The sequence below is a fragment of the Delphinapterus leucas genome, chromosome 2, assembly GCF_059928025.1.
Source record: "Delphinapterus leucas isolate spDelLeu-1000000601 "Yukka" chromosome 2, BTC_Dleu_Yukka2, whole genome shotgun sequence".
NCBI lineage: Eukaryota > Metazoa > Chordata > Mammalia > Artiodactyla > Monodontidae > Delphinapterus > Delphinapterus leucas.
In genome coordinates, this window is record NC_143130.1 from 155,618,113 (window position 1) to 155,644,626 (window position 26,514).

The 26,514-nt window shown below is 55.9% G+C and overlaps 2 protein-coding genes across 5 annotated transcripts in view; one reads left to right on the forward strand and one right to left on the reverse strand.

The window, feature by feature from the left end:
• Window positions 1–26,193, forward strand: VASH1 (vasohibin 1). 3 transcript variants are annotated; one of them, XR_016392232.1, is made up of 8 exons: window positions 1–670; window positions 7,103–7,191; window positions 8,408–8,464; window positions 10,030–10,104; window positions 12,802–13,183; window positions 14,957–15,069; window positions 15,992–22,373; window positions 23,004–26,192. XR_016392232.1 is itself a non-coding variant. In XM_022576483.3 (7 exons), the coding sequence occupies exons 1-7, from the start codon at window positions 368–370 to the stop codon at window positions 16,062–16,064; spliced, it is 1,092 nt and encodes a 363-aa protein (XP_022432191.1). In that variant the 5' UTR covers window positions 1–367; the 3' UTR covers window positions 16,065–26,193. The 3 variants fall into 3 exon arrangements, 1 of the variants encoding a protein (XP_022432191.1); XR_016392233.1 differs by lacking the exon at window positions 1–670 and adding an exon at window positions 692–1,620; XM_022576483.3 differs by having other exon boundaries at window positions 15,992–26,193.
• ANGEL1 (angel homolog 1) overlaps window positions 18,083–26,514 on the reverse strand; it is a 29,640-nt gene continuing 21,208 nt past the window's right edge. Inside the window, exon 9 of one of the 2 annotated variants that reach the window (XM_022576480.3) lies at window positions 18,083–25,621. In XM_022576480.3, the coding sequence (XP_022432188.2) occupies window positions 25,461–25,621 (161 nt within the window). In that variant the 3' untranslated portion in view covers window positions 18,083–25,460. The remainder of the gene's footprint in view (window positions 25,622–26,514) is intronic. The other variant, XM_022576479.3, reaches the window with a different exon arrangement.

The following is a 26,514-nucleotide window of genomic DNA, read 5'->3' on the forward strand; positions in this document are numbered from 1 at the left end:
ACTTTCCTCTGCCAGCCCAGACTGCTGTCCGTTATTGTTCTCGCCGTCAAATGGGGGTGCTTTGTGAAAGCTGCCAAGTTGGGAAGTATTCTCTAGATCCCGTTTTTCATAAAGAACAAGGCCTCTAAGGCTCATCCGGGACAACCAACCCCCTCTGCCCCGCACTTCATGTTGAGGCACTGATTTTTTCCCCCCCATCAAGTAGTATTTTATTGTACGGGAGCCACGCCCTGGTTTCTTAAAGGCGCCTTGCACTCTGTTTGGCCATGTGTTATCTCTGCAGCTGGTGTGTGGGAGGCCTCCTGTGAGCCACCTTTCTTACCCCTGTCCGCTGAGACATCCTCCCACCCCCGTCAAGGATTTGGGGATGCCAGGGGGGAAGAAGGTGGTCGGGGGCGGCAGCAGCGGTGCTGCCCCCACTGCCGCTGCTGTCCCCTCTGGGGCCAGGCGTTTGGAAACCAGCGAAGGAGCCTCAGCCCAGAGAGATGATGAGCCAGAAGAAGAAGGGGAAGAAGACCTGCGAGATGGAGGCATCCCCTTCTTTATCAACCGGGGTGGGCTGCCTGTGGACGAGGCCACCTGGGAGAGGATGTGGAAGCACGTGGCTAAGATCCACCCCGATGGAGAGAAGGTGGCTCAGCGGATCCGTGGGGCCATGGACCTGCCCAAGGTGAGGGGTTTGTGTGTGGGAGGGGAGCGGAGAGCTAAGATCTTAGTGACCTTGGGGCTTCCAGAGCAAAGGGACACTTTCTGTGTTGGGGTGGGGAACTACTGGCATGGTAATATGTTAAAAATATAGGTAGGTTGAACCTGTCCAGAAGAACTTTCTCTCAGTTGCAGTTGAGGTTGTTCTGTGAGGTCCACATGCCCTGTTTCCAGGAGGCCCTCCTCTATCTCTTCTAAAAAGCCCATGTTTTGTGGGCAGAGCAGCAGATTAACTAACAAGTACACTAAAGTGGCCTGACATCTTATTTGCTAAGTCAGAGAACTGTGGGCAGAGAGAATGAATGACTAAGGAGGCTCCAGGGCTTAAGATGTTGAGAAAATATTTTCATGTGTTGTTTTACTGAATTCTCCAACAGCCTTGTGCATTAAGTGCAGTTTGGGGACCCATTTTACAGACAAGAATGCTGAAAACTCAAGTAGGAACTAGGGGTCCCACAGCCAGTAAGTGGCAGAGCTTGGGTCTCACCCCCAGGTCTTCCGGTTCCAGGGCCTTTGCTTGGGGGGACACGAGGTTCAAGGGCAGTTAGAAGAGGGCCTGTGGAGAGGGGCAAATTTCAGTCATTTATCTGTGTACGCCTGGAACTTCTCCATGACAGCTCTCCTTCAGTTGTGTCACCGTGGAGGCTGAGGCTGTCTCATTCATCTTTGTCTTTCCAAGACCTCCTGTGTGCTTGGTACAGAACAGGCACTTGTAAGTGTTTGCTGAATGAAAGGGTTCTTGAGACTTTCTGTGCCCTATAGTGCTAGGTGGAAAAACGTGCCTGATTTTTTTTTTCCCCCAACGTTATGGTTAAGACTAAGAAAGCACTCTCCCAAATGCAGAGTCCTGAAATCCCCCAAGAAAAGCCAATTGGACAGAGGTCAGAGCCCCAGGCACAGGTCCTGCCTGCTCAGGTGAGTAGGAGGGGGCCAGGAAGAGCAGCAGTTAATGTGGATTAGACATGGAGACAGGTGGCCTATTTTGTTTTCTTTTTACCAAGTTATTGGTAGAACCATCAGAGACTATCTTCTGGGACAGGCTGAATTCAGAGGTTGAAGGTTGAGGAACTGCCATATATTTCCAGGGGAAATCAAATGTGGTTTGCTTTTGAAGGCTACCTAATCGCCTTCTGTACTAATTTAGAATTTAGCTAATTCCCTGTGTCTGGACATTGTTTCCGATAATTTACTCTTAAAGAGAACACTGTGTTGCACATTCTAAAACATGAATTTGGGTGTCCATCTCTGATTATTTCCTTGGGATAAATGCCTGGAAAAGGAAGTGTGACGTCAAAGGATATGGACATCTGTTCTGATCACCCACCTAGCTATGAACTCAAGCAGGCCCCTTCAACCTGTTTGAGCCACAGTTTTCTCATCTGTAGAATGGGGTTGATTGTAGTGAAGCTTAAATGAGAGAATATGTTTTAAAACATTTAAGAAACTGTAAAGCCTCAAACCAGTACTGGTTACTGGATGTTCATTACCTCTGTTCACATCCTTCATCAGGAGAGGAGGCTAGATCTCACTCAGCATTTGTTCCAGTGAAGCTAGAGCCACATGCTTCTCCCACGTGAGCAAGTTGGGGATTAGCAGATGGCTATCCAGCCATCCTGCTGATGTCTAAATCAGGCTACGAGAGAGTGTGAATGGACCCCTGCAGAACTGTCACAACTCCTGGGGGCTGAAAAAAAAAAATTGACAACCTCATTAGCAACTGGTTTGGTAATGTCATCTTGTCATCTTCAAGCTTCGTGCACAGGAAAGATACTGATGAAGGAATGAAGCTGTTGTCTGTCGGGGGGTGTCATGACTGGCAGGAGTGTGCAGGTCCTGAGGGAATTTTGTGAGAAGATTGGGAAAATTGAAACTTCTCCTCCTCAAACCACAGGGAAAGTGTGTGTAGGGTTCCTCCTCCACCTCGGCCCAGAGTAGGAAGGAGCCCCAGAGTCTGGGCAGGGTGGAGGAGGCCGGGAGGCAGCAGGGTCAGGTCCCAGAGTGCCAGCAGTATGCACCCAGTGCTGGGCTGGCCCCTCCCTGAGTGGTCATGCCCTTGGAGTTGACACAGAGGCATTCACAGAAGAGATTACACTGTGGTGAGACTAAGAGTTTGGGGATGGCATAATGGTTTTTTTTTTTGGTTTTTTTGTGTTGTTGGTTTTTTTTTTTTGGCTGCGTTGGGTCTTCATTGCTGCGCACTGGCTTTCTCTAGTTGCGGCGAGCAGGAGCTACTCTTTGTTGTGGTGTGCGGGCTTCTCATCGCAGTGGCTTCTCTTGTTGCAGAGCATGGGCTCTAGGAGCGCGGGCTTCAGTAGTTGTGGCACGCAGGCTCAGTAGTTGTGGCTCGCAGGCTCTATAGCGCGGACTCAGTAGTTGTGGTGCACAGGCTTAGTTGCTCCGCGGCATGTGGGATCTTCCCGGACCAGGGATCAAACCCGTGTTCCCTGCATTGGCAGGCGGATTCTCAACCACTGTGCCACCAGGGAAGCCCTGGCATAATGTTTTAAAAGGCCACTTGAGCCAAAATTTAAAATAGGGAGATTTCACATTCAAGGTCCAGATTTTTGGCATCTTTTCAGAAAATGAGAAGATCTGGAAACAGAGAATCTGTGATCCCACATGGCAGGAGGCAGCTGGAGGTGAGGGCTGGTCCCACTCCCCCAGGTGGCCACGGTCCCCTCCACCCACTCTCAGCCTGCCTTCCCTGTGGTTACCTGTGCGGCCCCTGCAGGTGGTTGAGCCTGGGGCCCCCGCAGTGTAGTGTGATAAAACATCACATCCACCATGTTCAAATCCCGGTTCTTCCGTAACTACTTGTGGGTGGAAGGTATGCAAACTCCTTGTGCCTCAGTTTCCTCAGCTGTGAAATATAAAATGGGCATAATAGCAATACCCACTTTTGAGGGGTTATTGGGAGGAACTGATGAAGTAAAGCATGTGAAATGGGTGAGCGGAGCAAGGAGGTGAGGGTGCAGCAGACCACCCCACAGGCGCTTTGGGGAAACGTCCTTTACAAGGATGATGCCAGTGTGTTAAAGGGCAGCAGTTTCTAAAAGCATCACAGATCCAGGAGCAGTTTGTGCCCCTTTGTATGAATGTCTCCTTGATGTTTCAAGCTGCCACTGCCTTTTTTTTTAAAATAAATTTATTTATTTCATTTATTTATCTTTGGCTGCATTGGGTCTTCATTGCCGCGTGTGGGCCTTCTGTGGTTGCGGTGAGCAGGGGCTACTCTTCGTTGCGGTGCGCGGGCTTCTCATTGCGGTGGCTTCTCTTGTTGCGGATCACGGGCTCTAGGCACACGGGCTTCAGGAGTCGTGGCTCACGGGCTCTAGAGCGCAGGCTCAGTAGTTGTGGCGCACGGGCTTAGTTGCTCCGCGGCATGTGGGATCTTCCCGGACCAGGACTCAAACCCGTGTCCCCTGCATTGGCAGGCTGATTCTTAACCACTGAGCCACCAGGGAAGCCCCTGCCACCACCTTTGTGAAAGCTCAGTGGCCACTGGTGGGGCTCTGGACACCGAGCTCCTGCAAAATGCGAATTTGGACATCTCCCCCCAAAAAGCCAGCATTGCCAGGGTCCTCATGGGCTGACCAGTGTCTTTGGCACGCACAGGAATAACAGTGACAGTGGGCAGGAGCCGAGCCTCTGCTGTGTACAGAGGACTGTGTGCAGGGCCTTAGGCCCTGTCGTAAGGCCTGGACATGCAGTGTCTCATCTAGACTCTGAGGTTGGTTCTGTTATGGCACCCACTAGGATCTTGCTGCCAGGCAGTGAACGGCGGGCTTGGGATTTAGACAGAGATGGACCGGTTCCAGATCCAGCTCTATCAGCCTTTAGGCTATCGTACATCTTGTCCACACACTCAGCTGCGGGCTGCCCCCCCTCCCCCAAGCCTCCTTTCTGTTCTAGTCCGAGATGGACTCCGCTGGGGGAGAATGTCTTAATAGAACTCAGGACTTTAGGGGGTTCCTGGAGCAAAGGTAACCCTTGGCCTTGGTAGTGGAGGAGGAGTCATCCCTGAATTGATCTGGGCCAATATCACTTACCTCCACTGTGACCCCACTTAACCCCACTGCTCAACAGTGAGGGCGCATTTCCTGGCTTCTGGTTTGGGGTTGGGGGCTGCGGGCAAACCCAGGCTGCCAGCCCTCCACTAGGCCCGATCATTTGGATGTACAGAATCTTGCCTGTTTGTTTTGAGGGAATGAGTGTATGCTTGTGTGAACATTCAGAAGAAAGGTGCCGGCCTGTTGGCAATGGTTAACGTGAGTTAATGTGTCACTGAGCCGCTGGACAGCTCCCTCCAGCTAAGCCTCAGTGATGGTGGCCTTTAAGCCCCTGCTCATGGATTCCAGGTCTTTTTTAACTTTTTTGGAGCCGTTTAGTTTTTGCAGAGCCGCCAGTTCCTGGGTCCTCTGTCTGGGTGGCAGGGGATGCCCTCGTGGGTACCGCCCGGCCCTGGCCCAGGGCTGGCTCCTGTGAGCTTAGTCTAAGGACTCTTGGACCATAGTGCCCTCCTTGTTTGGAGTGTCTCCCGGGAGGGTGTACTTACAGTCCCTACCCAGGCTCCTCGAAGTCACTGGATGCCCTCACGGGAAGTGGGAACGACGTGCCTGGGATCGATCTTCCACCTGAAGAAGCCACGTGCCGTGCTGTTTATAGTAAATTGTGCAGTAATTCCTCTCCCACCCCATATCCTTGACACGGGGAGGCCAGCCAGGCCCTCAGAGAGTTCTGGAGCCCGTCTGGCACACGGTGGTCAGGCAGGCAGGGGGAGAGCCCACCGTCCGGGGCTTTTATCCCCCTGCTGATTGTAAGTGGTGGCGACAGTCTGGGCAGCAGGGGGTGGTGTGAAAGGGAAAGTAGCTTCCTCCAGATGAGGTGTCAGTGGCTTGGGACTGCCCAGACCGGAAGGAGGGGACGGGCAGGGAGGGGGAGGAAGTTCACGCAGAGCTGCCTCCTGGACCTGGCCTTCCCTCTGTGCCTCGGCCCCTTGGGGCAAGTAGGTGTCTGTTAGAGGCTGTGCTGTGTCCCCCTGCCATCTGTGATCACTGGTGTGTTACTTCCCTTCATGTCAGAGCCCCAGCCGCTGTAGCCACGTTATTTAAAAGGCTGTGCCTTCACCACACCACAGGGAGCGCCTCCCCCAGCCCAGCCCTACCTGTGGGCTCCTGCTTTGCCCTTTCCCTTCGCTACCTGTGCACACCGACACTCCCAGCAGCCCCTGCCTGCTGGGGGGCGGGGCAGAGGCCTGGGGGCAAGAGCGTGGGACCTTTTCGTGTGAGGAGCCTGAGGCCACCTCACAGCTGGCAGTGCTGGTAGCCAAGGGGGACCCCAGAGGGGTGGGCCTTGGCCCTGGAAATCTGGTTCTTCTACCCAGTGAAGGCCGTTCTGTAACCCCGAGGACCCGGTTGATGCTCCCCTTGGCTTCTGAGGCCTCACTGACTTGTGGCAGCCAAACCGCCAGACTTCGGGCTCCCCTGGCCGGAGAGGGTGGCCTGGGGGTGCACACCTGGTGGTGGCCTCTTTCCTGGCAACGGCTTGGTTGCTGAGGGACAGCCCTAGGGGTCCACAGCTCCTAACCTGACTCCCAGCATCCGGGCAGCCCAGGCTGGCGGTTCCCAGCCCTCAGGAGGCCCCTGCCCGACACCCCACCTCTCCCCTTCCTGGGTCTGGCTCTGGAAAGTCTCTCCTGGTGAGGAGGACGGTACAGTTCCCTGGTTACCTGTGCTGGTTACAGGTGTGGAGCTGGTAGGACAGGGGGCTGTTGAAGGGGAACCGGAGTTCGTGTGCTGCCGTGGAACCCCTTCAAAGTGGCTACTCCATGGCAAGACCCGTCCCAAACCACGTGCCCCCTGCACTTCCTCCTGGACAGCTTAGCTTGGGGCTGGAAGGCCTGGTCGCTGTGCTGTGATATGGGGGGTGGTGCGTGACACCACCTGCCGAGGGTGTGTCCGCCTCTCACGGAGCGCTCCCCCAGCCCAGGACAGGGACACCTGATAAACCGATTTTGATCCGGCCCTTGAACCAGAGTGAACACCACCCCAATACTGACATTCCTGTTAAGCCTTGAAGTTAATGAAATTTAAAATTCAAACACCTGTGAGTCAACCTGTGTTTTTCTGAAATCACTAAAGAAGCATAAAATTGGCACATGGACGTAAGCTCCAAATTAGAAATGCTGTCCAGTGCCAGGAGGGAGAGGAAGGGCTGTGGTGGGGGCCTGACGGGAGCCTCTGGAAGGGGCTGCCGAGGAGAGAGGCTCGGCCGAGGAGAGAACCGGGGTGGCCCTCCATGGGATGTGGCTTCTCTGGGGGCTAATCTGAGTGTTGGGTGGGCTGGAAGCTCCACGGTGAGCGTCCCTCTGTGACCAGAGCTCTTTCTCCGTCCCCAGATTCCCATACCGAGTGTGCCTACGTTCCAGCCCTCTACTCCTGTCCCTGAGCGCCTGGAAGCTGTGCAGCGCTACATCAGGGAGCTGCAGTATCCTCCCTGGTCAGGGTCATGGCCACCGTCTGGCTGGTCCAAAGGCCAAGTGGGGCTTGTTTTCGGACAGGGCCAGAGAGGGCTCGGCAGGGCAGCCTCATTCCACAACTCCAGGGGCGCCGTTCCCATGGCATCTCTGTGCCCCGGAGTCGTGTAAGCACAGCCTGTGTCCGCCCGGGTGTTGGAGGTAGTTTGATGAATGCCAGACGCACTCCAGCCTCTCTGCCACCTGCTTCCTCCTCTGTGTGATGGGGTAAATGTCTCCTGAGCGACCTGCTGGTGGAAGCCTAGTCCAGGTCGGCCAGGCCAGACCTCCTCTGCTGACCATCCAGCGCCAGCAGAGGGATAGAGGGGAGTTTCCCTTGGGGCTGTTTAAAAACTGGTCTAAAATGGGTATGTGGTGGGAGGGCGGCAGGTAGATGGAGAAAAAGGATTTTATGCTTCGGGAGGTAACTTCCCCATCTTGGAAGTTTCTCCCATTTCTTCACCTTTTTCTTCCCTGGCAGGAGGCCAGTTGCCCAGCATGGGAAGAGCCTCCCCTGAGCCCAGGATTCACCAGTGTCCCTGAGTTGGGCCCCTCCACCCCTGTGCCCTGCCTGGAGCTATGCGACCTAGGCTCTCCCCCCCTCTCCTAGCTGCAGATTCAGTCAGGGATGGCAGGACCAGGCACCAGGCGCGGGTCCTGAGCAGAAGAAAAGCCAGGCTGGTGACTGAAAACTGGGTCCAGCCCTTCCTTTGCCGTGGGGGGTGGGGGTGGGGGCGTTGGGGCCCAGAGAGGGAGGCAGTTGGCTTGGGAGCGGCACTCAGCAACGCAGTCGTGCAGGAATCCCAGCCCAGCCTTCTCCCAGTTCGCGCTGCTTCTCACTGGTTCGACTATGAAGTACTGCAGAGAGCTGTCCAGGGCTCAGCCTCTTTCCCAGCCCCGGCTGCCTGCCCCATGGCTCCCTCCCTAGGAGAGCAAGGGTGGTAGCAGAGAACGAGAGAGAAGGATGCAGAGGGGCCCTGTGGGGCAAGGAGAAGCAGCGTGCTGCGTCCCCTTCTCCCTTCAGACAGTCAGGTCTTGAGCATCCTCCCAGGTGCCTTACAGAAGCATTTTGTGGGGTCCTTACCCAGCCTGCACCCCTGGGAGTGCTGGACCCCCAGGGTCTGGATGAGGGCAGAGGGACACACCTCTTCCAGGTCAAGCCAGGAAGCCCTTAACCGGCACCCACAGGTACAATCACACAGGGACGCAGTTCTTTGAAATTAAGAAGCGCAGACCTCTGACAGGGTAAGTGCGGGGAGTGGCTCGTCCCTCTGCACCAAGGTAACGGTGCCTGGTCCAGTTGGAGCCCCTCGGGCACCTGTGGGTGGAAGCTTATGAGGCAGGCAGGGACTCTTCCCAGGGGAGCCCGCCAGCAGGACAAGTACCACCGTGGGGCCCTCCTTAGGACATCCTAAAGAGGGGACTCTGGCCAAGACGGGCAGCCAGGGCTCCCTTGAGGATGAGGAACCCTGACATCCACGCTGAGCCAGGAGGGTGATGGCAGCCCCCCAGCTTGGTGATGACAGAGGGCAGTCCCAGGTAGATGTCTGGGTGTGAGCCTCGTCTTCTTTTTAAGAGAGGTGGGCCTCGCAGGAGAGAGCCCTCCGCCTCTCTCCATTCCCTGGAGCTGCCTGTGCACTCCCCACGGCAGGGACCTGCATGTCACCCCAGTGGCCTTACTGGACTCTCTTCTGGTCATTTAATACAAGGCCCAGTTTCTGAGCAATAGGGACCCCACTGGAGAGAACACTGCATCTCTCACTTCCCATTCTACACCCCAAGTGTTGACCCCTGACTGGATCCACCCCGAAGAAACCCTTAGGGCAGATCAGAATAGAGACTGAATGCCACAGCTGGGTCTGGGGGCCCAGCCCAAAGCTGTCCAGGCGTCTAAAACCCTGTGCTTTTAAAATTAATGTGAATTTTATGTCTTGCTCCACATATAATCTGTCCATGTTCACTGCCTTGTAAAAAATGCTTTAAATGGCTTATTAGCTAATTACTTAATTACCCTCTTTCCAAGCCCCCGGGTGGAATGCAGCCTTGCTCACCCCAAAGCTTTGTTCTTGTTGTCCTGTGGCCGCTGTGTGTGTGGGCCCAGCTCCAGCCTCATGGGATGGAGGAGTCCAGCACCCTCCCCAGCAAAGCCAGTGGCCAGGCTGCATTCCGAGGCCCAGAGGGCAGCATTCGGTGAGGAGGGAGGAACCAGGCTTCAGGGATAGTCTATGTTAAAGTGGCCTGAATTCCAAGTTCAAGAAGCAGGCAGGGGAGTCACTGGGCAGCTAACTTCCTGAGATCCCATGTCCAGGCCCCAGGCAGCTGGCCAGCTGCGGGGCAGCTGTTACAATCAATTACAAACTCTTCCGAGAAGTCGGAGTTGGGTCAGGGGTGTCCACTGTGCTGTGGAAGAGACAAGATCAAGATCAAGGCCAATGTCTCTAGCACCCTTGGCATGCTTTCCCATGGGCCCCCCAAACACCACCTTCACAGAGGGCCCCTAGCCCAGTGGCTGTCAAAGATCTGCCTACCACTGCATGCCCCCCATTCACCCTCCCCGCCAGAGGTCTTGGAGCAGAGCCTGAGGGGAGGGGGAAGAGGCCTCTTTCCTTAACTTCAGTGGTTGCCTCTTCTCCCACCCCCTTAGGCTCAGGAAGGATGTGAGGGGAAGGAGAGGGAGGTGCTGGGCCTGAGCTGAGGCAGCTTGAAAGGGAGGGGAGTCTCTGTCCATCTAGCATCTCTAGTCCACCTCGTGATACTCCTTCACCGGAAGGAGCCTCTGTCCTTATGACTCTTGCCTCCCTTCCCCCCAGGCTGATGGACCTGGCCAAGGAAATGACCAAAGAGGCTCTGCCAATCAAATGCCTGGAAGCCGTGATCCTGGGAATGTATCCTTCCTCTGAGAGGCCTGGGTGGGGGTAGGCACGTGCTCAGCAGCTCTGGGCCAGCTTCGTCCTCTGGAAGGGGAGGGCTGAGTGAGCTCCAGGGCCCTCCCGGCTCCCTCTCCCAGCAGTCATGAACTTGGCCCAATGTGAACGAGCTTGAGGGGGACTCAGTCCCTTGCATCTCAGTTGCTAACTTCCGAGGCTTACTGGGCAGCTTTTTTTGAGTCGTGGACGTGGTGACCCTGTTCTCAGAACCACAGATCAGGGCACATTGTTTCATGAGGCTGTTGTGCTATTTCCCAGAACCAGAGTCTGGAAGAAGCAGGTTGGATGCCCAGATGTTGGCATTTCCAGGGCATGTTAATTTGTGGAGATAATGGATGGGATCTTTGATATAAAACTGCCTATTAAAAAAAAAGCAAACAGGGTTTCTCAGTCTTCCCCACCCAAAGGGTAGAACTGGGACCTATGGCTGGGTTACAAGAGTAGCTAAGTGGGACATATAAGCCCCCCAATATCCCCAGTTAGAGCAAAGTAAGGAGACAGGTGTTTATGGCCAGTCCTCTGTCATAAGTGGACCCTGCCTGAGCCCTACCCTGTTTTGTTTTTTTGCAGAAAATCTTAACCTTGTATAAGCATAGATTAATATAATGGAACCCATGTGCCCATCACTCAGTTGTACCAATTGAAGGCCAATCTCGATCCCTCTCTGCCCACCACCCCTCACATCACCCTCTTTCCTGCACCTACCAAGGCTTTTAAATATTCTGTTTGCCGCCCCTGGTGCAGGCACCTGGCTCTGTGCTGAGCAGGGCAAGGTGGCAGGTGCCTAATGGGACGGAGGACTCCACTCGCTAGGGCAGGTCCCGGAGGAGAAGACAACAGTCAAAGGCCAGGAGCACAGCTTCTTTGAGGAGGACTGTGATCTGAGGGGGACACTCCCCACCCCCGTAGGCATACCTGCCTTAAACTATGTGAAGACACTGAAGGGGTGCCCCCCGGTTCCCCTCCCTGAGGGGTCCTCAGAGCTAAGCCTACTGTGGCAGTCCTCTATGGACCAAAGAGCCCCACGAGCATGGCCCTGTCCAAAGGGTTCTTTGCTGGGACGAGTGTGAGGCCAGCCCAAGAACTCCGGGCTGCTGCCAGCAACCCCTTCAGAGCCACACACCAAAGTGGAGGTTCCCACCCCATCGTAAGACGGAGACTCAGTTCCCCTTCCCCTGAGCACACAGAGAAGCTGGTCCAGACGGGATCACGTGGTCCTGCAGGCTTTTCAGGGGTTACCTGCTGGCTCGTATGTAGGCGGGAAGAAAACAGGAGCAGCCCCCATCTGGGGGGACCCCTCCCCGCTGTCCCCACAGGACCACCACGGGTCCCTCCTACACACGTGGTGAGCACTGTATTGGGTTTGTCCCTGGGCCTCATCCTCGCTGCACACTGAGCCTGCGCCTTGCTCATCTGTGTCCCCAGTCACTCGCTTGCAAGGAGTCGGGCTCCGTAAGCATCGTGGTGACTGAGAGAACAGACTTCGGGGTCAGGCCAACCTGGACCTGAATCCTGGCTCTGCCGCATCCTCACTGTGTGACGCCGAACAAGTTCCTTAACATCTCTGAGCCTCGGAGTCCTCCTCTGCGGAAGGGGACGATGGCAGTCCCATCCGGCAAGTTTGTTAGGACAGTTGAATGAGCGGGTGAATGTAGGACGCTGGATGCAGTGTCTCCGTGGTCTCTCCTCCAAGCTTTTATCCTGTTGATCTCATTCTACCCGTTTGTTCAAGAAGAGTTTTGAGTGACTGTTATGTGCCCACCTCTGTGCTGGGCCCCAGAGATAACAGCAAAGAACGTGACAGACAAGGTCCCCATTCTCAGAAGATTACATTCTAGTCGGGGAGACAGAAAATAAGCAAGTAAACCAAGAAGTAAGAAAAATAATTACAGATTGTGGTGATGTGCTGTGGGGAAAATACGTAGAGCAGACTTGCTTTAGAAAGGGAGGTCAGCGGTGCTGGCCAAGCCTGAGGCCTGAGGACGAACTGGCCGCTGCAGTGGGGGGTGGAGAGGGCAGCTAGAGGAAAGAGCTGGTGCAGAAGGTCCCCCGTGGAGGTTGCAGTGGGCCGCTGGACCAGGCTCTCGGCCTCCCAGGCCACGGGGGCAAGCTTGCTTTTATTTGAAGAGCAACAGGCAGTACGTCTGTGCGTAGGGGGTGGAGAGAGAGAGAACAGGATTGTCAGTGCATCTGTGAGGAAGTGTGTGTGAGAGAAAGACGGTGTGAGAGGCAAGGTAGAGGTGAGGAGGGCTGTGTGACTGACAGGAGGAGAGAGGGAGACGGGGTGGTGTGCAGAGGGCCCTCTTACCCTTCCTTCAGCCCAGGACTCTGGAGGGCCCTGCGGTTTGGAATGCCGGCCTCACTCTTAAGGTGTTATTTGGTGAGCCCTGCTTGAGGTCATAGCAGCAGCCGGTAATCACTGAGTGCCCTGACCCATAGAGATTGAGTTTATTGAGCACCTACTTATGCCAGGCCCAACCCTGACGACAGGAAGTGGAGGTGAGCAAGACCTGTTGCCAGCACTCAGGAGCTGGGGTGCAGGGCCGCTCACTTAGCCTCTCCCAGGTTGGGGTGGAGGCCGTCCCCGTCCCGCCCCTGCGCGCTGGCCCTCGGGCCTCTCCCTGGCTGTTTCCTTAGCTGGGGCGGCGCCGTCAGTTACCTCACCAACAGCATGCCTACCCTGGAACGCTTCCCCATCAGCTTCAAGACCTACTTCTCAGGGAACTACTTCCGCCACATCGTGCTGGGGGTGAACTTCGGCGGCCGCTACGGGGCGCTGGGCATGAGCCGGCGCGAGGACCTGATGTACAAGCCGCCGGCCTTCCGCACCCTCAGCGAGCTCGTGCTGGACTACGAGGCCGCCTACAGCCGCTGCTGGCACGTGTTGAAGAAGGTGAAGCTGGGCCAGTGCGTGTCCCACGACCCGCACAGCGTGGAGCAGATCGAGTGGAAGCACTCGGTCCTGGACGTGGAGAGGCTGGGCCGCGAGGACTTCCGCAAGGAGCTGGAGCGGCACGCCCGCGACATGCGGCTCAAGGTCCGTGTGAGCGGCCGCCCTGCCCGCGAGCGTCCAGGGGTGTGAGCATCCAGAGGCCGACAGGGGTGGAGACGGAAGGGCTGCCGCTTCCTAGGGGGTCGCTCTTCCAGGGATGCCCCCTCCCTCCTCCCCTGTCCCCCCCGCCCCCGCCCCAGCAGAGGTGGTGCCAGGATTAAGGGAGATGAGGGGGAGAAGTTTCCGGGCTTTACTCAAAGGTCGTTATCCATGAGACAGCCCCCTCCGGTGAGCAGGCCAGGGGAGGCTCTGGAGGGGGCAGCAGATGAGCCGGGTCTGAGCACGTGGAGGAGGGCAGGGGTGCCACAGGCCAGGTGGAGGGGGCTGTGCGTAAGGACTGGAGGGAAATCATAGACTGTCTGGAGGGAATGGTCGTGTGGGGTGGGCAGCAGCTGCCATCACCCCCGTGTATCCTGACTCTTGACCCCTAGCCCCAGTGAAGGGCTAGGAGGAAGTCAGAAAAAGGAGGAGGTTCAGACTGTGGGGACACAAGGAGGGGTGGTCCCTTCCCCTGCTTTCCCACACCCACTGAGCAGGGGTCTTGGAGGAGGGGGAGGGGCTGCTGGACCCAGAAGTAGTCGGGCTGAGCTGCTGAGGAGTTGGCCCCCAGAGCCTTACAGGTGAGCAAAATCTTGGCCTCTCCCTGGCTTCCCGTGGATGGGGGTGCCTCCTCTGGGGCCTGCCAGCCCCTCCCCATTGCCCAGTCATGCAGCCCTGTGCGCTGCCCCTCCGGGTAGCCTGGGGCCACAGCCATGACTGTGGCACCTTTGCATCCACTGCTGCTCCCCAAAACGCCGGGAGGGCAGCGGGCAGCGGTGGGTGCTCCCTTTTCAGGGTAAGGAAGTGAGGTGCGGGCAGCCCAGAGACTTGCTCGCGGGCTGTGGGGGGCAGATGGGACTGGGGCTCAGTGTCCGGATGGCGAACCCAGGCACATCACAGGTGCTTTCAGGTGTCCCAGCGGGGATGCGGCTAGAGCTAAGGCAGCCCTGCCCCGCCAGCCAGCCCCTAGGCCAAGACCGTGGGGCAACAGTGCCTTCCCCAGGGCAGAAGCGGGCTGTAGTTGACCCTGCCGCTTTCAGGGGCTGCCCTCTTCCCCTGCAGAGCTCTGGGTGCCCAGCTGCTGGAGTGTTACTGCATCTTCAGGGGAGCAGGTTGGAGCTAGAGTTGGAGGCACTATTACCTAGTTTTTCGTGCTGTGTTTCCCAATCTGTTTGGTGCTGTGCATTTCCCATGTTATTTGCCCCCTTCCAGTACCACTCCCGTATACCCCAAGTTTTGAAGATTCAGGTCAAACGGACAGTGCTGCATAAATTCACTTGCTTTTCTCATTTTTTTCCTTAATCAGAGATGTAGCTGCTAGTCTGAACTTCTGATTGACTCAAGATAACCAGTGTCACCCTTGGGTCTGGTAGGATCCCAGCCCATAGCTCAGACATGGGCTGTTTCCCCAGCCGGCACATCTACCTGGCATGGGTAAATGGCCCTTTTCTCAAGGGCCAACATGAACCCTCAGTAACTTCCACCCATATTCTTGCTGTTTCAGGGGCCAACAGAGATTAGGCAGCCCTGCTGTGGAACCACTGCCCTGGCAGTTGTAGTGCCTGGGAAACAGGTTTGGGAAGACCCTGGGACGGCAGAGCATGGCTCGAGGCTTCCCGGGCCCTGCCCAGGGCAGCTTTGGGGCTTGTGGCTCCTGCCGGGCAGGACGGGCTCTGGGGCAGTCCTGGAATGAGTGTTTGTTTCTTCCTCCCCACCAAGATTGGCAAAGGGACCGGCCCTCCCTCCCCCACCAAGGACCGCAAGAAGGATGTGTCCTCCCCACAGCGGGGCCAGTCTAGCCCCCACCGCAGGAACAGCCGCAGTGAAAGGCGGTGAGAAAAGGGTTTCGCCTTGGGTGGGGGGGCTGGGGAGACAGCAAAAGGCGTTTTCCTTCCCTCTCATCTTCCAGATCCCTCTGTTCTTCCCCCCACCTCTTCTCTTTCTCACCTTTCTCTTTTTTGTCTCTGCTGGAGGGAACTTAGGATGGTGTGTTTGTTTGTGCGTTGATATGGAGGCAATGCGATCCCATTTCTCAAGAGAAGACATTGCTGGCCCACTGGTCATCCTATGCGGGGCCCAGATGCCAAGCCGGAGACCCACAGGGAAGGCTGGAGGCCAGCTGCAGAATGGGCTCTGTGGGAGGGAGGGTAGAAGGGGCGGGGCCCTGCCTACAGTGAATCCTTCCAGGAATATCACTGGAAAAGGTTTGACGTCAGATGGCAGCTGGTGGCTGGCTTTGAACGAAACTTTTGCCCCTGTGAGTCTGTGGTTTCTGCAGAAACATCCCGTTAAGACACCAGCCTGCCTCATCAGACTTGCCTCCTACACATCGGCCTGGCTCGTGCTTTAAATGTCGTTGTCATTCTGGAAGCACCTCTCTGGTGTAAGGGCCGCCAAGCTGGCCTCCAATATCCAGCATCCTTCACTTTGACCTAGGAGGTTTTCAGAGAGAACAGATCCCCCTCACAGAGACCGAAGCATTACACTATTACACTTACTTAACTGCAGCCGGAATTGCTGACCTCCGTGAAAAGCAGTACCTGCAAGAGCGTGCAGGGACCACACTCAGGACAGCAAGGCGTGTGGGCGCTCCAGAAGCACACTTCCGCCGGGGCTCTACCGATTCCTTTGGGACACCTTGGAGACTGGGGAGGTGGGGAGCCAGCAGGGGCAGCCACCCCTTGCTCCCTGCTCCCGCACCTCCCTGACGGGCCACTCACCCCTTCCCCCTCCTCTGCTCTCTCCTCCCTGCAGGCCTTCTGGTGAGAAGAAGCCTTCGGAGCCCAAAGCCATGCCAGACCTCAATGGGTACCAGATCCGGGTGTGAGGCAGGCGGCAGTGCCCCAGCTGCACCCACTTCTGGGGGCCGGCATCTGCCTGCCAGAACCGGCCTCGCTCCTGGGGAAGTTGGGGCTGATGGTGGGGCAGGGTGAGAGGCAGCGGGAAGAGCGTGTCCCAGCTCAGCCACCCAAGATGCTGCCCCTCCTGCTGGGCCAATCCCCCTAACTTTGGACCACGAGGCAGTGAAGAGTTTAATTTTGAGTTTTTAACTCAACAACTGAAATTTAAGGTATTTGGGGAAAAAACTTAAAACTAATGGATCTGCCAGTGGCTGGAAGGCCAGTGTTTAGAGGATCTAAGCGCCACAGTGCTGGGTGAGGAGGGGTTGCTGGCTCTGCTGGTACCCCTGCCCCAAGGTCTCTCTGGGATTTGGGTCCATTCCATCTATGGGAAACCTCCCAGCTCTGCTAGGCCTGTGGCAGGATGGAGGGAGGGATGTTTCTCCAGTCCTGTCTGCCCTGGCAGAATCTTCACCCAGGGAAAGGAAAGCAGGGTAGGAACCACCCTGAGAAAGGGCTGTATGGCCCATATCAGGAGCTTAGCACAGGCCACATCTGCCCCAAGAGCCAGAGCCTGTGGCTCAGGAGGGTCCTCGGGCCCTTGCAGCCCCATGAACAGTGCTTTGTGGGCTGACATTGCCTCGTGGCAGGGCCCATGCTGGGATGGGATGGACGAGAGCCCAGGAGAGAACCACTGGGGGAAGGGTTCCCGGACCCCTACCTGGCCTCCTTGCTCAGCCCAGCTCTGCCTGTTGCTGAAGCCGGGGCCTCCCTGCAGAGGGGCTGGGCTCTGCCAAGGGCCCAGATATGCACTGGGCTCAGCATGACTGTGGGGACTGAATAGACCTGGTGGGTCCAGGAACCATGGCTGGGGATGGGGTGGGCCACTCAGGCCCAGGTCTGTCCCCCTGGTAGGTAGTCCCCAGGGACTGCTCCCCCTTCCTATTACCTTAGCCCTTGCTGGGGAAATGAAGACCAGATCAGGCTGCCTGTGTCCCAGCCCTACCTTCCCTCATTCAGCAGCCTGGGTAGGTGTGGAGGGCCCAGTGATGATCAGGCCTGTTGTGTGAGGCAGCTCATCAGGGAAGAAGCTGAGCTGCTGGCGTCTGCACAGCCTGCCTGGCAGGTGTGAGATACCTGGCGGGCAGGTGAGAGGTTGTGGAGAGAGGTTGGAGGGCCTGCGGGAAGGTTCTGGAGGCCCAAGTAACAAAGAGGTGTAGGTCAAGGGGGCAGTGCGGCCACTAAGGAGAGGCAGGGCCCGAGAACTGGGGAATGTAAGTGAGAAAAGAATGTGGGGGAGAGTTTAGAATCAGGCGGCCTTGGGGAGTAGTGAGTTCCCTATTGCTGGAGGTATTCAAGCAAAGACTAGATGGCTGCTTGTCATCTTGAAAGCTATAGAAAGGATTTAGGTTATGGAAGGATAACTGGATGAGATGACCATTAAGGTTTCTTAATACTGAGAGGCTAGGATTCAGCCAGGGGCAGCTGGCAGTAAGGCTGCAGCGGGGCTGGGGGCCTGGAAGAGGGAGGACCAGAGCCAGAGTTGTAAACTCAAATGCCTGCGGGGCCTGGCAGATGACTAAAAGGAGGACTGCAGGGCTGGGTGGGGATTGTGGCAAATTAATGAAGACATACCCCATTAAAGCAGCCGCTGTTGCTCAGCCATTCTGAGCGCAGGCCCTGCAGTATCAGATTGCCTGATTTTTTTTGTTGTTGAGAGGCCAGAACTCTGAATTTTTATGTGAAATATGCTGATTTTTAAATGTTGGCAGTCAGTTCAGAAAGTTGTAAAGCCCAACGTGAAAAAGAATGCTGGTTTGTAATCTCTGAAGTAGAGAGGGCTTGGGCTGGGGAGAGGTCCACCAAGGTACTTTGAGGTGGAAAGCGTGAAAAGTTGTAGGCCTCCCAGAGCAGGCCGGGCCAGGGCAGCGTCCTCGCTGCTGACGCTGCTCAGAGTGGGCAGCTACCCCACGTTCATGTTTGCTCTCCCTGCAGACCAGAGACATACCAGGAACTCCCTGCGGTTGCTGAGACACCAGAGGGTGTGGAGTGGAATAGAAATAGTGCAATTCTCAGCCTGCCAGGGAGATGGATTGTGCCTGAGAAGCAAAGAAAGGGAGAGAGGGAGACAGGATGTGTTTGCTGACGCAAGTGCCCGCCAGGGAAGGCACCAGGCTGGCAGCTCTTAACACCAGCAGCTCTTGGCCCAGAGCCAGGCCCAACAGGGAAGCCGGCTGCTCAGTCCCCTGGGTTTCTCATGGGTCACTGGGCCCTGGGGAGGCGCCTAACCTGTCCCCCGGACTACACCCCAGCCAGACCAATCCGAGGGCCACTGTGAGCTCTAACTCACCATCCCATCCCATCCCAGTTTTCAGGGAGAGGGGTGGTGGGTCCCCACGTTCACACATTCGCCTGAGGCAGAGATGGATCCGTTTGGGAGGCGTGAGGCTGAAAGTGAGGACTTTTGTGGGTCTGGATGTGGGTGCCTTGTGCAGGCTGCTCATCGACAGACACCCCAGATGCCCCTGTGGACCACAGGGCTTGAGGGTGAGACGTGAGGGAACCGCTCCTGGTATGGGAGCCCAGCAGGGTGCTCTGACCCTCTGGCTCCTTCCTGAGCCCTTTGGGGAGAAGGAAGCAGGTCGAAGCCCCAACCCCTACTGCTGTCTTCCAGGGAGGGAGCCGACCACCCACAGCTGATAACCCCCTAGCACTCCCCCTTCCTCGCTCAGACCTCGGGCCTGTGGACACCCACAGGATACAGCGGTGCTTTTTAATTTAACTGTTTCACAGATGTAGCAACCCCTCCTCCCCTCCTGGGTGTGTTTACACAGGCTCTGCTCCCCAGGGCTGGCCTGGCTGCAGAGTTTCTGGGGAGGCAGAGGCAGGGACTTCAGGGCCTTAGTCACCATCCTCAGTATCACCTCATCTCAATTCCTGTGAGGGACCGGGCCTCGCTCCTCCCGACTCAGGACTGCCTTCCAGCTCTCAGCGTGGGTTCCTCAGGGGTAGGGGCTGCTGGCTGGGGAGGGGTCAAGGGAAGGGCAGAGAAAGCTGCTTGATGAAGGGGGGTCGGCAAGGGCGGGCAGTGATTGCTCCCCAAGGCCTGGCTGCTTGTGCTCTGTGCTGGGTGCCGGGTCAGAACACTGGGAAACTGGGTTTCAAGCCTTCCCACCCACCTACCTGCCAGTCCTCTCCCTCCCACGGCCTCAGTACGGTCATGGTCCCCTCGCCCATCTCGCCAGCCAACCCATCCTTCCTGGGCCTGGCCAAGTGGGGAGAGCGGCTCCCCCGGCCCCCAGGTGCCATGATGAAGCCTAGGGCCAAGGTTCTGAGCAGCAGAAAGAGCCTGGAGGTTGGCCATATCTGGTTTCTGGCCCACTCTGTCATCTTATGCCCCCCGCTTATGCCCCCATCTTATGCCAACGCTTCCAGCTCGGACCGGACTTCCCGGCCCAGGGACGGGGTCTAATTCTGGCTGGTGGCACCCAGAGGCCTGTGTGCCTGTGCATGCCTCGGTCTCCTGCCTGGGTGGTCTCCAGCTTAGCTACAGCGGCTTCCCCAGGCACCGCCCCCCGGCCTCTGAGTATAGGGAGGTGTGAGCTGGGCCCAGCATATCGACCACGTTCTGTGTGCCAGAAGTGGGCTGTGTTGAAATCCCCACTTCCCTTGCTCCACTGAGAAACCAGTGGGAAGGGCAGGGAGATCCTCTGGGGGAGCGTGGGGTGGGAGGTGAGGTCTGCCCCCGGCCAGGCAGGGCTGCTGCGGTGCTAGCTCCAAGTCCATCAGTATTGACCCGCTCGCCCCATCTTGGTGCTCCAGAGTCCCAAGTTCCCCTTTTTCTTCAAGTCTGATGAGAGAAGAAATCGGGTGCGCTTGGCCTGGGGCCTAGTGATGGTGCACGGCCCCTCCCTCGAGCTCTGTGTTGGCTGCCATGTTGTACTGGACTTTGTTCCCCTTCTTCTCATATCAGTGTTGGCCCTCCCCCTTTGACTTTTACACTTCGTCTCATTCCTGTTCTCACTTTTTCCTTGAAATGAATAAAGTCTCCCCAGCTCAGCTGTGTGGGCTGGGAGGAAGCCCCAGTTTGTAAACCTTGTCTTCTTCTCTCTGGGAGCTGAGGCTGGAGCTGCCCCACCCACCAATGTCAGCCTCGGCAGCTCCGGAGAGAACCTGCCCGGAGGTGAGGAGAGCCCCAAACAAGCCAACAGGACACCTCACAGCCCCTGCAGTCATGATAAAACTTCTGGGGTCCCAGACTGTCACCCTCAGCCTGCTGAAGCCACTCAGCTCTTGCTAATCCTAATCTGGGAGATCTTTCCTGCTGGCTGTAAACGAATGCATTCTCCCTCACACAGCCAGTTCAGCCCCCAGAGGCGCAGGATGCATTCCAGAGCCCTGCTCTTCCTGTCCTAGTCCCCAGCAGTCCATCAGGAACAGAAGAGGAAGGCTGGGTGTTCTCCTGGGAGATGAGGCTATTTCAGGGAACCATAGCAACAGGGATCTGCAGTCCCTTCTTATCACAGTTGCCAGTGCAGAATCTATGGTGGTTAAAGCCACAGCTTTGGAAAACACCGCTGGTTCCACCCTTCTTCCTCTACACTGTCCCTCCAGCTCTGGACCTCTTCCCAATGCTTTAAGGCAAGTCCAAACAATTACAACCAGACCTGCACAGAAATATCTTTTAGACCCCACAGCATTTTTCACCTTTAACCCTTCCTCCCTGTTTCTCTGGTCTCCTTTCATTCAGCTTGGGAGTAAAACCTAGACTTATAAGAGGAGGGAGTATATTTCCTACTTCTTATCCCAGCCAATCCTTATCCCAAACAACACTAGAAGTGTTGTTTAGCACAGCAAGAGTCCCTCACTTTCGGTAGCATGGTGGTGAGGCATGGCCACTGGGAAGAGGAGGGGTGGTCCGGTGGAATCCATGAACATCTTAGACTGTACGCCATTAAAAAGAGGCAGTTATGTTAATTACAGGTTCATTTAAATCCAGCTTAAACGATAACGAAAAAGAGCCTTTCAATAAACCAGAGTTTATGAATAACTTGGATTATACACCTTCACACAAAGGCAGTCTTGAAATTTACACATTCAAGTCCAGCTAAAGTACCAAGTAAAGGGCCTTGTGGGTGGACTGCAATGAGATGGGCCCATACACAGTAGGCCCCTGGAGTGCTCTCGTGAAAGGAGGGCTGGGTTAAGTGCGGTGAGTCTGTATGAGTCAACCAGGCTCACCATGGACACTGCCTGGCCACTTTCTTAGAACTGACGCAGAGGTAAGTACCAATTGTGGACTCCCAAGAGGACCAGAACCCAACTTGCTGGGGGGATTACCGCATTTCCTTCTGCTCCCTTTCTTTCAAGCTCACAGCATGTGCCTGCCTAGTTTAGGCACATGACTAAAGTGGGTCGGACCTTTAAATGCAGGTGGCACTTCTCAGAGCCCTGGACGTGAAGAAATTGAAGCTCTGCACCCATATCTGCCAGGATCTGACATCTTGACCACGACTGTGGAGGGCAGTGGTGACAGCAAGTGCTGGTCATACCAAAGACCAAGCCGACTGGGCCACATGCAGGCTGCCTGGTAACCCTTATAGTGTTCGCCAAGGGGGTGAGGGGCCCGCTGAGGCCTGGCAGGTGGTTGGAGATGGGCCACCTCAGGTGGGCTGAGGGACAGCGCTCTGAGCAGCCCACATGGGAATGTGCACTCCCTCCAACCCCCAGCCAGAAAGGACCTGGTCACGGGAAAGACAAAACCTCCAAGTGTGGAGACTCCACTCTTCTCTCCGCAGCTGTGTGAGGCCTCTGGCCTTATGGGCACAGGAACTGACTAGGGATGGGGCAGAAGGCAGAGTTCCCAATTAAGGTCACGTTCTCCTAACCTGGGAGAGATCACCCTACCAGGTTCTCATCTGGCTGGCTGGCCCTTGCCTGGGATAGTTTTGTTTTGCTCTCTCTCCCCGGGTGGAAACTAGAGGAGGTGGGCCCCTGCTGCTCCCAGAAGACGGGAAGCCATGCTTTGCCTTATGTAGCCAATCAGAAAACAATCCTCTAGTCCAGCAGCTACACCAGGGCAAGAACTGGGGAGAAAAACCAGGGTTTAAAAACAAGCCAGCAGAGGACTGGTTGGTCATTTCCCTTCTCCCAGCCCCAGCCCCATGTATCTGCCTTAGAAGACAACCTGTCTCTTCTACTCCCAGGAAAGGCTGTGTTCTGAGGAGTTGGGTGGCAAGAAATAAAGGAGATTCTCAGTTTACCTCTTTGGGATCTCTGTTTCCTTGGATATAAAGGTAAGATATGCACACCTGAACTGCCACCTTGTAGTGCAACTGTCTACTGGTCATGGAAGTGGAAGCACTCTGGAAACTGAATCAAAGTGCCGTGCAGATGCTCCATGACTCACCTCAACCAGGGGGAAGCCCTCCAGGCCAGGAAAGGGGTCTCTGGGAACATACCTCAAAGCTTAGGAGCTATAAAATAATTCCAAGCCCCCAGGGCCAATTGTCCAGGCTGACTAGGGAGAACTACCCACCCTCAATTCCTATTGTAACCAGTAATTACCAATTATTGTAATTACCAGTAATACTCTGGGATTTTTAGCATCCCTTCAAATAACGTAATTTCAGATCTGAAAATTCCTCACACATGGAAAAGAATATTACTTTTAATTTCTCTTTCACCAAGATATGTGCAACATAGGGAGGGGTTAAGTTACCCACAATCACCAAGTGACCAGGCCAAGATGACAAGTGGTGTTCCTAATCCCTGGCTAAATCCCAGCCCAGGTGGTTCAACTGGTACCCAGGTAGCTTTAAATAACCCAGATTCTCAGGTACTGATTCAGAGGTGTGGGGTCTGGGATTCTGTTCAGGTAAGGCAGAAAACCACACCTGTCTCAGGGCTTCTTCCCACGGGCACAGGGGCTGGTGGACCTGCTGCACAGGAAGGCCGGAGGAAGACGAAGTCCCAGCAGAGTGAGGCCCAGGAAAGATGAGAAACCTTGCCAGCAACAGGTGGCTCACAGCTCAGCCCTGGCTCCTGAACACAGAAGAGATGATGAAAAGTAGAAGCGCGGCAAGAGGCATCTGCCACGTGCATCATGCCTCACGCAGCCGCCACAGCTTTGACCAGGAAAACACTTCTCATCCTGCTTTCGCCACAGATCCTCCTCTGCTTGGACTAGGCAGAGGTACGGGAGGTACAGGGGCAGCAGATGGAATAAGAATGAGAGCAGCTGAAAGCAGTATTCTCCTCTAGCTTGGCGAGGATGGAGAAGAGAGCTGCACCCCACGAAAGTCTGGGCAGGAGGCTGCGCTCAAGCCGTTCCTCCCAGGCCTCAGAGTAGTGAGCATCTGCTCAGTTACCAGAGGGAGATGATAACCCTTTTCTCTGGTCTAGATCTCAGGTTTGAGGCCCCACCCCAGGATCAGTCTCTTCTTCTCTGCCCACCTCATTCCCCAGGCCTTCCCTCCCCCATGCCTTTCAGGATCCTCATAAAATAACCAACAGTAGGGGGGAAAGGTAAACCTTTATTTGGAAAAGAGTTCAAATGACCATTTAAAACCCCCTTTCATTTCCAAAACAGAAAATAACAAGGAAAAGATCATCTATCAAGCTCCTGCCCTCTGCCATCTTTAGCCATTTTTAAACTACGTTTCCTGGCAGAAAAAAACAGTGATGGGCCCTAGTCCTACAAACCAATAGGGCACTGTCTTGAGACCATCTCAGGAGATGCCCAGGGAGAGACAAACAGAGTGGATGGTGGAGTGTGGACAGATAGGCCTGGGGCTCAGACAGGCACATGCCCAGTACCCAGGAAACAATGTTTAAAAATATACATGAATAGATAAATTCCCCAGAACCCAGGCATGGAAAGCTTATAACCATGAACGCAGCAGCAGAATTATTCAAGCTGGGTCTTCGGCTCTCAAAAAAAAAAGGAGAAAACATTAACCTCTAGCTAACTGTCCCGAACTCCAGCCTCTCAGCTATATCCTCCAGTCCCATTCTGGAGGCCAAGTGGGCCAACAACAAGTCAAGTCTGCAGGGCCAGCAGCTACATCCAGCGATGCAGAATTCAGGCATGCAGGTGACTCATGTGGGCAAGGCCCCAGGGTGCTCCTGCACCAGGAGAGGGAAAGCAGAGGCCATGAGCCACCGAGGCCTTGCCGGAGGTAGGGCACCGCCACCTCCAGTTTTGCCCAGGGCCACCTTTCTGCTGAGAAGGTCTGGCCTGAGCTAAATACCAGGCTTTTCTAGGGGAAAAAAGGAAGGGGATGGGGGAGGCAGCAAAGAGTAAAAAGCAGTGGGAGGAGAGGATCAGAGAGCTGCAGCTTAGCTGTGCAGAGGGGAGGGAACAAGTCCCTGAGGTCTTGTGTCCCAGCTGAGGCAGCTGCAGAACCTGCCGGCTCTCTCCCCGCTGGGACTCCCACCCTCGCCGCAGTCCTCCAGTGAGATAGGAGCTCCCTGACAGTTCTTCCTCCTCATGCTTAAAGAGTTTGGCACCTCAGTCCACTACCCCTGCCCACTGACCCCACACAAGGGTTCAAACTTTGGCCTCCCACAGGGCAGCCTGGGGAAAGGGATGAGCCCTGGAGGAAGCATGCCAGGCCTGTGGGGAGCTCTGGGTCAAGGGCATCCCTGAATCCGCTGCTCCAGCTCGTGGGGCCCACTTGTTACCAGAGCCCGGACAATGAGGATGCCCTGGTTGGCAGGATGGACACCTAACGAAACACAGACGATAAAAGGAGAGACGGGCCCACGCTCCTGCCGCTGGCAGCCAGGTGCCCATGTGCCTGGCAGCACACAGCTACCCGGTCATGCCCTCCACCTGCCCCTAGGCTGACAGCCCCAATGTGGAAAGTGGGCTAGTCAGAGACAGGCATGACTACGCAGAGCAGTCCCACCCTGAGAGGATGTACACACAACACACATCTCATGCGTGTGTGTCTGGCAAGAGGGCTGGGCCCAGGGGTCTCAGGCAGGGAGAAGGTCAGGTCAGAAGGCACCCCACCAAGAAACGGCCTGAATACAAATAAGCAATGAGATCAATAGCTCCCGCAACCCTGGTAATTAAAAATCAAGGGGGAGCGCTGGATACATGGAAGGAAGGGGGAACCCCCCCTTCCGCCTCTCCCAGGGCCACCCAGTATGTGGCACAGGTTTAGGAAGAGGCTGGGGCGGGGCAGGGACCACAGGCAGAGAATGTGGACAGGCCTGGAGGAAATCTAGCCATGGGAGAAAGGGAACAAGGAGGAGAGGGGAGGGGAGGGGACGTAAGTTTCTTGGAGCTAAGTTTCCAGAAGCATGGGATATTTCCACAGTCTCTGATCCAGGTGGCTCTTCTGGAAGAGAAGCTCTCTTCCCCTGGGAGACCGTCATAGGGCGGTGACTTCCATCTCGAAGCTGGCCAGTAGGCAGAGGTGGTCTGAAGAGCAGAAGGGGTTGGGTAAGCCATTGGCAGCCCAGAGGATCTCTTCAGAGAGGAGGGAGAGCCGGCCCAGGAGCTTGAGAGTTCCATCGTGACAAAGCCTGCGATCTGGAGCACAAAGCGGAGGCCGGTGGGTAAGGCAGCCACAGCCAAACTGCACGGGGTGGGGGGGCCCCGTGGGAGCCACACCTTAGGAGGCTGCGTCTCCTCGGCGGCCCTATCCTCCCTCACCTCCTGCCGCCTCTGGCGGAGGCCTCATTTTCTCAGATATGCCATGATATGTCAATGAAAGAAGCCGGGTGGCTTCGGTGGGACTGCGGCAAACTAGAGTGCACGTCCAAGCCCAGCATTACAAGATCTTCCGATTTTCCGAGAGAAGCCGAAGTCCAGATTTGCTATGTAAAATTAGATTTCTCAACAGAAAATCCAAACATTTTAAAAGACATGCTTTAAACAAAACAGGCATGGAGCTGATAGACTGCTATAGTGTGACTATTGTGAGGGGTGAGAAAACAGGAAGTAGGGTTTCTAACCTAACCAAGTCCCTTACTAACCAGCTGCCACTGAACAAATCCAATAGAGCACCTCCTGGTGCTCTATTTTCATCTTTAAAATGGAGGGACGGGGCTTCCCTGGTGGCGCAGTGGTTGAGAGTCCGCCTGCCAACGCAGGGGACACGGGTTCGTGCTCCGGTCCGGGAAGATCCCACATGCCGCAGAGCGGCTGGGCCCGGGAGCCATGGCCGCTGAGCCTGCGCGTCCGGAGCCTGTGCTCCGCAACGGGAGAGGCCACAACAGTGAGAGGCCCGCGTGCCGCAAAAAGCAAAAAAAAAAAAAAAAATGGAGGGACAGCTTGTTCTGCCCACATGTCTCTAACGCTAAAGGATGAAAAGAGAAGGCGGCGAATGGCCTAGGGGAAGTATGATGAGGATGAGCAGTGTCAGGGAGGTATGAGATCTGCTCCTTTGCTGGCCAGGTCCCAGCAGCCCAAGCCGTGTGATC

Bases quoted from the DNA above. Each gene is read 5' to 3' on its own strand.
- VASH1 (XM_022576483.3), top strand. From the start codon at position 368: ATGCCAGGGGGGAAGAAGGTGGTCGGGGGCGGCAGCAGCGGTGCTGCC. The intron at 671-7,102 runs GTGAGGGGTTTG...CTCCGTCCCCAG, and splicing joins GGGCCATGGACCTGCCCAAG to ATTCCCATACCGAGTGTGCC. The intron at 8,465-10,029 runs GTAAGTGCGGGG...CCTTCCCCCCAG, and splicing joins AAGCGCAGACCTCTGACAGG to GCTGATGGACCTGGCCAAGG.